At 39.8% G+C, this 10,686-nt stretch overlaps 2 protein-coding genes and 2 non-coding genes across 4 annotated transcripts; all 4 read left to right on the forward strand.

The window, feature by feature from the left end:
* The first annotated feature begins 1,608 nt into the window (after window positions 1-1,608).
* Window positions 1,609-4,776, forward strand: rps13 (ribosomal protein S13). The gene is made up of 6 exons (XM_034084832.2): window positions 1,609-1,691; window positions 2,219-2,267; window positions 2,354-2,432; window positions 3,451-3,620; window positions 4,061-4,161; window positions 4,704-4,776. Exons 1-6 carry the CDS (start codon window positions 1,669-1,671, stop codon window positions 4,735-4,737), a joined length of 456 nt encoding a protein of 151 aa, XP_033940723.1. The 5' UTR covers window positions 1,609-1,668; the 3' UTR covers window positions 4,738-4,776.
* Window positions 2,969-3,096, forward strand: LOC117448748 (small nucleolar RNA SNORA19). The gene has a single exon (XR_004552379.1). It is a non-coding gene; the product is annotated as a small nucleolar RNA SNORA19 (small nucleolar RNA).
* Window positions 4,299-4,427, forward strand: LOC117448749 (small nucleolar RNA SNORA19). Its single transcript, XR_004552380.1, has one exon. It is a non-coding gene; the product is annotated as a small nucleolar RNA SNORA19 (small nucleolar RNA).
* Window positions 4,777-5,478: 702 nt separating the features above from the next.
* Window positions 5,479-10,137, forward strand: LOC117447873 (uncharacterized). Its single transcript, XM_034084831.2, has 3 exons — window positions 5,479-5,916; window positions 7,129-8,384; window positions 9,200-10,137. The coding sequence occupies exons 1-3, from the start codon at window positions 5,715-5,717 to the stop codon at window positions 9,407-9,409; spliced, it is 1,668 nt and encodes a 555-aa protein (XP_033940722.1). The 5' UTR covers window positions 5,479-5,714; the 3' UTR covers window positions 9,410-10,137.
* Window positions 10,138-10,686: the final 549 nt, after the last annotated feature.

Raw genomic sequence — 10,686 nt, forward strand, 5'->3', positions numbered from 1 at the left:
ATTTACATTATAATATTTACAGATATATTAAGAGTCTTTAACCCTTTAACAGCCAGCGCCACCATTTGGTAGAGCACATTTTGTGTCTTGATATCTTGTTGGAAAAAAAAGTTAGAATTAAAATTAAAAAGTGTAACACCATCTGATTCAGCCAGCTCTACCGTTTGGTTGACATGTGATGCACAAAACAACCTCTAGATGGCACTGTGGTTCGAACAGAATGCCCCTCAGCTAGCTTCCACTGAGGAAGTTGGTATGCTAAAAATCACTCCTGAAGAAATCACACTTTTTGGTCAACTTCTCTAAGGTGACCATATCATTTTTGACATATGTTAGTGTCAGAGCACTGACTGAACATAATTAGATAACTTGGTGCACAAAAACAGTTTTTACGAGGGTGTATTTATGTTTTTGAAAATATGCTCAACCAATCGGTCGAATTGGCCTTTTATGGTAAGCTAGCAATATGTATTTTTCAGAGTTTCAGAGATGTTTTCCAATAAAGTATGCTAAATAAATAGCTAGATTCATGGTAATATTACTAAATCTAGTACTGCCTTATGAGTCTCAGAGTGAAAGAGTGATACTTTATATAGCACCTTTCATGCATGGCATTCAGCCCAAAGTTGCACACAGATGAGCCAGTTTTGCTGTTAGGCCAGTGGTTTCCTGTTAGGCCAATTCAGCATATACAGTAAGATGAGCAAGTATTTTTTTTGCTATGAAAAACACTTAATATTACTTTTTTACAATTATAATTTATTATCTTTTATGAATATATCTGGTTGTATATATTGCTCATTTTCCATAAAATAATTTTTTTTATTTGAGTTTGTGTTTTATTTGAGTTTGATGCATACACATATGATGCAAATACACTTTTACCATAAAAGGCTAGCTCGACCAGTTGGTAGAGGCTCATAAAAACAAAACTGTGTGGTCAGTCAAAAAAAAAAAATAGTTTGTGGTTATTTGATAAAAAAAATGCAAACAAATAATTTTTCCATAGCTTTTTTCTTGGTCTGGTAGTTAAAGGGTTAAGGATGTTGAGTTTTTAGTGTGCTGACTAGTGTGTGTGTTATCTTGCATCGCATCTTGGGCATTAATACAAACTTAAAATAAAGGTTTACTGTAATTAACTTTCCTTTTATGAATGTGCCATTTGGCTGAGAAGATAAAACGTTTTAAGATGTTCTGATTTTGTTCTGAAATGTATCTTTTTCGTTAATGCTATATAGGCTACGACTATAATAACATGACAGGTCTCCCTTGAAAAAGAGATCTATGATCTCAATGGGACCAATCTGATTAAATAAAGGTTTGAAATGAAATGAAATGAATGACCTTGTAGTCAGTGGTGGAATGTTTTGTAGGATGATTTACTTTAGTACTACACTTCGGTAACATTTCCACGTGTACTCCACTACATGTAGAAGCCAATATTGTTATTTTGTACATTTGTCTTCAAAACATTAGTTACCTGTTATTGTACTTGCGGTATTTCAATGTATTTCTATGCTATTACTGTGTATTTGTAATTAATAACCATTTCTTCTAACTCTTGAATGCGTCAAGAAAGCTTTTGGCTGCGTCATTGCGTCACGTCCGGCGCAAGTGCAAAATACCGTTTTCTGTCGCGTGTGCGGCCTCTCTTCCTCAACCGCCATCATGGGTCGCATGCACGCTCCCGGGTGAGCTCTCTTTTTATCATATAAAGTGAGAATATTGTGTCTATAGATCGATTTTTACGGCACGATAGAGTTTGTAAACGTGTTCTGGATGTACGAGGAGCAAATTGAGCTCTTTAATCCAGCTTTAAGACGAGGAAATAACTAACATTTTCGCACACTCACATCGACATCCTTCTCCGGCTAGCTGTTAGCATGTTAGCATTAGCTAACAGCAAAGCCAGCTAACAACGATGTTGCTATTTTAGCCTTTAGTTGGACAGTAAGATAAGTCGCATTAACAGCACAAATGCACATTTTCCTCATGTAATTGAAGAATAAATTAAACCCTTCTATTAAAAGCACTTGACGTCCAGATTTAGACTAGTTATCTCCGACACGAGTTTAATGCTAACGTTAGCACAGCCCTCACCCTTCATTAGCTCCCCAGTTGCAGATAGGAACTAGAGTTGTTGTCCTTTAACGCTTTTATTCATGCCTGTAATGTTTGCTTTCATGTCTAACTAGTCGCTTGTCTTTCTCTCCTACAGAAAGGGCTTGTCCCAGTCAGCTCTGCCTTACAGGCGCAGTGTGCCCACTGTAAGTATACAGACATTATATTGAAGGATCTTAATGTTTCTGAGCCGATTTGATCAATTTATAAATCATTTAATTATTTCTCGCAGTGGCTGAAACTCACAGCGGATGATGTCAAAGATCAGATCTTCAAGCTGGCCAAAAAGGGCCTGACCCCCTCTCAGATTGGTAAGTTTCTATCAGACTCGAGGTCTCGAAAATGTATTTATATATTGTTGTAAATGCTCTTGCTAGACATGAACACATATTGCTTGATCGAGTTTCCGACCGGCAACATTAAAGTTACTTGGTCTGCATGTTGAAGTTATCCTCACTCGTGAACCAGTACACATGGGTGTAACAATTGGAATCCTTTATTTAAAATGTCAGCACGTTTTTATTTGGGGAAATCGTGCCATGGTGTGACCCCTGTCCGGGCACATTTTGTGAGTTTCACCCAATAGTCAAAATCAATTTGATTGGACAAAGCTAATAACATGTGTTTTTTTACTGTGTGCTGTGCAATTAATATATCTTTAGAGGACCAAGATGCACCTTTGCTGTATAACTTTACATTATCACCTATCAAGGGTACAGAGAAAGTTGGGCAACTATCTGACCCAAATCGATTAATGGCATATATATTTTTAGGAGACTTTATCGCCATCTGACTTGTGGGACATCCCATTACTTTGTGATACTCCTGTTCTTTATATGATGTACAAATGCACAAATCATTGTCCTGCTCTCTCTTTTTTGAGAGTAGTGATATTTCTGTTGTGCTAGAGAAAATAGAGGTAAATTAACAGTAGTGGCTACTTGTGCCACTCCTGCCAGTCCCCTCTATACATATATAAGTACCTCTGTACATATTTGTTTTGAAGAACTTCTCACTGTTTGAACAAAAAATGATATATCAGGACTTTAATCTGTTTAGGTTTGATTTGATTTTAGCAAGGCACCAGCTACATTTTTATTGTTATAATCTGTAATTCTTTAAACAACACACGTTGGCATTCCCTTTTGCTAAAATATTTACAAGTTGCCTAAGTTCAGATGGAGAAATCAGTTGATCCTCCCAAGTTTAGCTTTTGCCTAATTGTGTGATTCCATCTGTTCTCAGAAGCCTGACAGAGCATTAAGCAAACGGTCTGTCAGCAACACATGGTGGTGTCTAAGTTTAAAGCGTGTTTCTTGCCTTGTCCAGGTGTTATTCTGAGGGATTCCCATGGTGTGGCCCAGGTGCGTTTCGTCACGGGAAACAAGATTCTGAGGATCCTGAAGACCAAAGGTCTGGCTCCTGATCTGCCCGAGGATCTCTACCACCTTATCAAGAAGGCTGTGGCCATCAGGAAGCATCTGGAGAGGAACAGAAAGGTATACAAAGAACTAGGCCCAGGATAGGTTTTAGAATGGCATTTGTTGTACTTTGCTGCTGTTACCTTGAGGCTTAGAAAGTCAGTGCTTTGGATGTACATCCCTAGCATACAAGTGATGCCCTGAGTGAGCAGGCCACAAAATAACTTGTAATATGTTCTGATCTGTAATATACACCTGCCTCTTAATGTTTTGCATAACTTGCATAAGCAGGCTGTTCTGACTGTATTCAAATGTAATTGACATTGTGATTCAATTTCCTTTTTTTGGTGAAATTCGGCACTATGCTTTAACATATAGTGCTTAACGGATAAGATGCAAAGAAACCTGTATCATCAGTGAATGTGCTTTTGGTATAGGCAGTAAAATGGCTCGAGTTGGATGTATGTACATTCAAAGGCTTGTTGCACTTCACACTCATTTTGTTATTATTCTTGCAGGACAAGGATGCCAAGTTCCGTCTGATTCTCACCGAGAGCAGGATCCACAGGTTGGCCCGTTACTACAAGACCAAGAGAGTACTGGCCCCCAACTGGAAGTAGTACGTATTGCTTCTGCTTTGGGAAGCTTTCCTTTTTGATTTGAAAAGTCAATTAAATATTTGTTATGACATGGTAAACTCAATAATGTTTAGACTTGTAACAAAATGGTCCACATGGTCTGTTTAAACATGATGAGATGCACAAATCATTGTCCTGCTCTTCTCTTTTTAGAGTAATGATATTTCTTTTGTGCTAGAAAAAAAATGGAGGTAAATTAACAGTACTGGCTACATGTGCCACTACTGCCAGTCCCCTTCACACAATCAATTAGATATTTTATTTGTGTTTTCTACGATGTTCAATAATGGATTACCGGCCATTTTGTAGATAAGTGTTTTAGGTTCATATATACTTCAATATATGGAGTGGCATTGTTTATAATAACAATAAAAAGGGTAGAAACATACACATGACCAGATGTTTGTCACTATTTAGACCAGTGGTACCTTTTTCTCCCTTCATGAGATGCATGCTTAAAAATAAACTGATAGCCATTTTGAGCAGTGCTCCCTCTAATGGTATGTTTTCTTTCTGTTTACAGCGAGTCCTCAACAGCTTCTGCTCTGGTGGCATAAACGCTACACATTTTGGATAATAAAGAGTTAAATTGGAAATTGCTCTCCTGTCTTTGTTGGTTACTGTTTGACAGAACTTGTTTAAATACATTTTCCATCTATGATTTCACTGAGTATATAAAATACAGAATTGATATTTTTTTTGTTGCAGCATGTAAAACCAAGTGTCGCACATGAGGGGGGAGAGTAGAACATAAACAATGCAATATAAACATCTCAAAATGGCTGTAAACTATCTGACAAATAAAACACTAATGAAGGGATATGCTCTAGAAATTGAGATACAGATGTGTTAGTAAATTAACAAACCCTAACCCAGTCACTGCTCCTAACACTAGGCTGGGTCAAATGCAGAGAAACCGTTTTGTTACTAGTAGTACCTGTATTATGTAATGACAAAAGTAAAAAATATATATATATGTTAGACGTTTCCTTATGGGGAAAGTATAACAAAAATCGAAATCCTCCTCCCCCAGGACATTTTTACTGTACATGTTGTGTTTTTTGAAAACACTCCTATTTCACATCACGTTTTCACTTTCAGACCATACTTACTATAAAAAGTGTTTCCCCAGAAGACTGAAAACATGTATAAAGAAGTTTCCCGATCGCGGCGGAATATACGGGTAATTTCCATGCGTCCATTTACGTAACGCTTGGGTGGAGCTTTGTTACGTGAGGTGCGGTTGGTTTGGGGAGTGACAGCCGTGGTGACCAATCACAACTGCGCCTGACGTCACGCTGAATATATAAAACTGAGTGGTGTTGCAATCCGTAGACATTCAACTCTACTACAACAACGAAGACAACACAAAACATGGAGAAAATACCTGAGAGTATTTGACGAAGGAAAGCAAAAAAAATGGCACATATTTGCCGGAAGATGAAGCGACAGCATATCGACGCATACCTGTCACTGACAACTAGGCGAAATCTCTTGGTTTTTGACGAGGAGTACCAAAATACGTGAGGATTTGATGTCAACATCAACCGTCATGATACAAGGAGAAGTCAAAATGGCTACGACGGTTGGTTCTGAGAAGGGTTCTGAAAGGACAGCGATGGAGAGGTTCGGCTGCGGGGGGATGGCGCTTCTGCCCTGGACTAAACAAATGCTCACCGTGCTCTGGGAACAGCTTCGACTTCTGGTTCAGGTCATATACTACACCTTCATTTCAGGTACGAAAAGAGTATAATAAAATACGTTCATTTCGGGTCTGGTTGTAGTTTTGTATTCGTTTTAACTACTCCAATTACAGTGTAGTTTGGAACGTTAACCGTTGGTACTTGTTTACGTACATTTAAAAAGTCCAGAAACAGTTGAGTCTATATTTGTACCGTTAAAGATATGACGTCGCTTAATCATTAGTACACTTAATCATAATAACCCTAAATAATGCCTTATAAGGTTACAGGAAGTGTGTGTTTTGCCTAGTTATTTATTTTCGTGTTAACGTCTTAATCTTCTTACCTACAGCTATTTTAGCCGTTGAGAATAAAGTACAAGTATTTATTACTACATTAAACAGTATTTATTACACTGTACATTATTGAATTTGACATTCTGTTCTTGTTTATCTTATTCTATTTTACATGTGTTGTACTTACTTGGTCACTTACAATATACTCTGCAAGATTTAGCTTATTTTATTTGGCATGTTCCATTAAATTGGTCTTGCAACCTAATATTGCACTTTTTTATGTTTACTCTATTCTTGCACGTTAAAACTTATATATATTTTTTTAAATATATATGTCTCGTATATATTTATTTGTGCATTGTTAAAGGAGCCTGGGGCTTTCATTGCCATGCATACACTGTAGCTACTGTGCATATGACAATAAAGCCTTTGAATCCTTGGATGTAATAGTCGTCCAATGTTTTGACTTCATCCCATGTTTTTCTCCAAACGTTCCTGGTTTAAGCACTTTGTAAAACTGTTTCGTGATTAAGTGCTTATACAAAAAACTAGCTTATTAATATAGTCGAGTTTAGTGATTGTACTTTATGATCCTTCCCATGCTATCATTTTTCCCTCTAAATTCCATGTGGTGCTAAATAGTGAGTTTTATAAAGTGTAATTGTTATGTTTTAAATTGTTAGTGACTGTTCTTTTGTCAGAATTAACAGTTCAAAAGCCAGTATGTTAGATTAAGTATGCATTAACATTAACTCTAAAATGCCTGCTACAATTAAAGACAGATGACCTTTCCTAAGTGGATTTTAGAAACAATTTATTTCTCAGTTTAATCAAATGACAGTTTGAAAAAAATGCAAAGAACAGAAGCATGGGTTTTTAGAGTGAGTGTAATGAACATTAAGGAGATCATAATTGAACTGAATATAAATTCTACAATTTTTTTAATTTAAATCTGTTTTTCTCTTTCCAGTTTTCCAGATGTTCAGGTTTGAGGTTCACGTTAGAATCACAGACGAGACGGGTCAACACATCCAGCACATGACCACGGCCGCAAACCCCACGGAGTCCTTCCTGTTCTCCTCGCTGTTTGACGGAGACAACGGAGTGATGGTTGGAAGTTCAAATCCCTTCTGCGCTGACGTGGGCGACTCCTTTGCTGGGAAATCCACTGCCGAGGCCCTCCTGTCCACCCTGCGCGCCGACGACCTGTGCTGCGGACTAGTGGACGATTTTGTGACGGGCAAAGAAGAGGGCATCTTCCTGGGACACCAATCCAGCTGGAAGATGGGCTTCCCCAGCGACTGGAAGATCTTCGTTTCGAGCAGCGACAGCTCCAACGACGGCTGCCACAAAAGTAGCGAGAAAGTCCACAAACGGGACACTTCGGAAGAGGAGAGAACTTTTCACTGGAGTAGCGAGGAAGACCAGAACGTAGTGGAATTTGACAGTGAGGAAAGTAAAGCGCTTTGGGAGTCTCTGTCAAAATCCAGTGATCCTTACAACCCCTTCTTTTTCTCTGCGAGCATCTCAACCAACACAACTATGGGCAGAAGTAAAGGCAAAGCGACGGACAGTGAAGCTGACCACGTGTCAGTGAGCAAAGCCATCTGGGTCAGCCGCTCTGACAGCGAGAGCAGTTGGAGCAGCTGGGCCAGCTCGGACAGTTCGAGTCCCAGCATCGATGAGGAGAACGAAAGACTCTTGGAGTTCTTCAGCAGTCCCAATGACCCCTACAACCCCATGTGCTTCACTGCCTCCACACTCAGCAGCAAATCACCTCCAACCAGCGCAGTCTCCAAACCACAGGCCTCCCCTCCTGCTCCCCCCTCCAGGTCCGATACAGACACTGAGGAGAAAGAGAGCAGCTCCCCTCCTTCTTCAGAGGACGACGAAGAAGATCAGCTGTGGAAAGCTCTTTGCCAAAAGGACGACCCGTACCACCCTCTAAACTTCCAGGCCTGCCTCCAGAGCTCCCCGACAACACCACAGTTTGAAGATACACATCCCCTCGATGTTCACCACCACACAAAAAATCAATCAACAAAGAAAAATAAGTGTGAAAAAAAGCCTACAAAAACCAGAGCCAGCAAGCCCTCACTAACAGAGAGGAAGATACAGCATCACTCCCATCCAGACAAGACCGTGGTGCCCTGGAAGAAACCCGGACAAACCCCTCAGTCACCGCCGGAGGAGGAGGAAAGCACGACCAGCAGCACCCAGAAAAAGGTCAATATCTCATAGCAATTTAAATATAAACTGCCAGCCTGGATTAGATGAAGTAATAAATAAAACCCATGCAGTATTTGATGTAAAACTAGTGTACTATGTCTAAACAGAGCATTGAAATCGCCTTAGATGCAAGACAAGGTTAAAAATATGTAACTATACCACTTTATTCCATGGTAGTCTGAACAGCTTTAATTGGAAGAAATAAACCCAGTGTCAAAAATAGTTGACAGTTTTACTTAGAAATTCACTTTGCCTTTAGTTGGACAGCACTGTTATCTCCTCCCAGTTGATTGGCTGAATTAGATACAGAGGAGCATGTGATCAGTTATTTAAAATGAGTACATCATTATCTAAGGAGTGCCTTAGTGCTGACTTTTGCAACCTCTTGTGGTGAGATAAGGGTTAACCCTGTTAGAATGAGCTGTTGTTTGTTGTTGGTTAGCAACGCTGCTGGTAGTCATGACTAAGCCAGTCATGTGACTCCAGCGAGTCAGCAGAGAGTTATTGGACTCAGTGTTAAGTTGTTATGGTTATTTTTGAATACTTTGACGTTTCATCAGAGCCAGGAAATAGAGCCTGAGGCAGAGAAACAAGTCACAGTCTGACTGATCACACGCCTCCGTAGTCAGTCAGTCAGTGCGGGGGAAGTACGTGGCTGAGTAATTTAAGGGCTATTTTCAAACTAAGATCTGAGTTGATAAAACATCTACTGAGTGATATTGTCTTCTCTTCATCAGTAGCACGTTACAATCCCTAAAGAAACATAATAAATGTTCCAGACTAAATTCATCTTAATTTCCTCTGGATTTCAGGTGCGATTCTCTCCTCTGGTCCAAGTCCACGTCATGCGCACCTGGCCGTTTGCTCGCCAGGCGTCTCGCAAAGGACACTGGGAGGAAATGGTGCGAGACCGGGACCGCTTCAGGAGGAGGGTCCAGGAAACCGAGCAGGCCATCGGACACTGCTTCTCCCAGGAACACAGAGAGAAGCTGCGGGCGTATCGGGACGGTGCCTTGAAATGAAATAAAGTCCCGAACACTGAATGTTTTATTTCCTTTTCGGATGAGAACTTGTGATTGGTTGCAATGCAACAGTGATTTTGATTTTAGGCCAATTAGAAAAACTTGATGTTAGGCCAACTTCAATGTTCGGTGTCGAGTTGAACAACCTTTTACCTCAGAAGGTTTTTTACATTTTGTGACTGTTGCACTGACTGACACTTTCTCTTAAGCTCAGCATTTACGTGTGGAATGTTGTTTTTGTATGCCTTATATACTGACCTAGTAATGTAACATATTTATGCCCTATGGAGCTTGTTGTTCATTTTTTTACAGTTGCTTTTATCCGTTTGTGTTTTTGTATGTTTAAAAAAAGTACAGTGGTGAATCTAGACGCTAACAGTAGGTGATGGTATCGTAAGAGAGCAGAGTGTTACAGTACGAAGTGTTTTGTTTAAGCATGGTGTTGAAATATGAAGTTCTGGTACGATTCTTGTCTTATTGTTCGAATATTTAATTTGAAGTTTTTGATAATTCAGTTTGGTTTTGTGTTTTCCTGTTTGATGGTCAATAGCACTGAGTGGAGATTTCTATGTTTATTGTTATATTTACTTGAAAGAGACGAACACTTTGTCCCATGTGACTCAGCTTCTCATGGCAACATCATGCGCTCCGAAATATGTCACAAAGATCATCTGTGGTAAATCTGTCCGTGGGTGCTTCGACAAACCAATAAAATGTGTTACACTGTATCCTTGTCTTCCGTCTGATGACCTTTCTACTCAAAACAACACAGACAGAAGGACTACTTTCCCATCTGCTACTTACACAGCAAGGTCCCAGAGGTCGTGTCAATAACACACTGGGTCAAAGTCCTCATTGGGTCTTTTTCTAAATGAGGAAATGTGTGCCGTAGCGCACGCACCAGCTGTGACAGCACTATGTAAGGACAGCTTCTGATAAAGACATGTGATAACAAAGCAGCAGGTGAAGTCAGCACTTTGAGCCTCGCTCAGTTCACACAACACTCAGACAGGACCTGACAGGAAACACCTGTGTGTCACATCCACCTGTGGGGAGACTCGGGCGACTGTTCGCTTTGCTGGTTGTTTCTTGTTAAGCTTCATGTATATTCATGCTATGACTCTCAAAACATACAAATATAGTCATTGATGCCTTTAAACCATCAGTAACATGTATCCTGGACGTCTATAAAGAGTACGCTCATCAATGATATTCCTCTCTCTCTCCACACACACACACACACACACACTCAGGAGCTTATAATTTCCCAGAGGGCT

The sequence above is a fragment of the Pseudochaenichthys georgianus genome, chromosome 6 (genome assembly GCF_902827115.2).
Source record: "Pseudochaenichthys georgianus chromosome 6, fPseGeo1.2, whole genome shotgun sequence".
Lineage (NCBI taxonomy): Eukaryota > Metazoa > Chordata > Actinopteri > Perciformes > Channichthyidae > Pseudochaenichthys > Pseudochaenichthys georgianus.

Bases quoted from the DNA above. Each gene is read 5' to 3' on its own strand.
- rps13 (XM_034084832.2), top strand. From the start codon at position 1,669: ATGGGTCGCATGCACGCTCCCGG. The intron at 1,692-2,218 runs GTGAGCTCTCTT...TCTCTCCTACAG, and splicing joins GGTCGCATGCACGCTCCCGG to AAAGGGCTTGTCCCAGTCAG. The intron at 2,268-2,353 runs GTAAGTATACAG...TATTTCTCGCAG, and splicing joins ACAGGCGCAGTGTGCCCACT to TGGCTGAAACTCACAGCGGA.
- LOC117447873 (XM_034084831.2), top strand. From the start codon at position 5,715: ATGTCAACATCAACCGTCATGATACAAGGAGAAGTCAAAATGGCTACG. The intron at 5,917-7,128 runs GTACGAAAAGAG...TTCTCTTTCCAG, and splicing joins ATACTACACCTTCATTTCAG to TTTTCCAGATGTTCAGGTTT. The intron at 8,385-9,199 runs GTCAATATCTCA...TCTGGATTTCAG, and splicing joins CCAGCAGCACCCAGAAAAAG to GTGCGATTCTCTCCTCTGGT.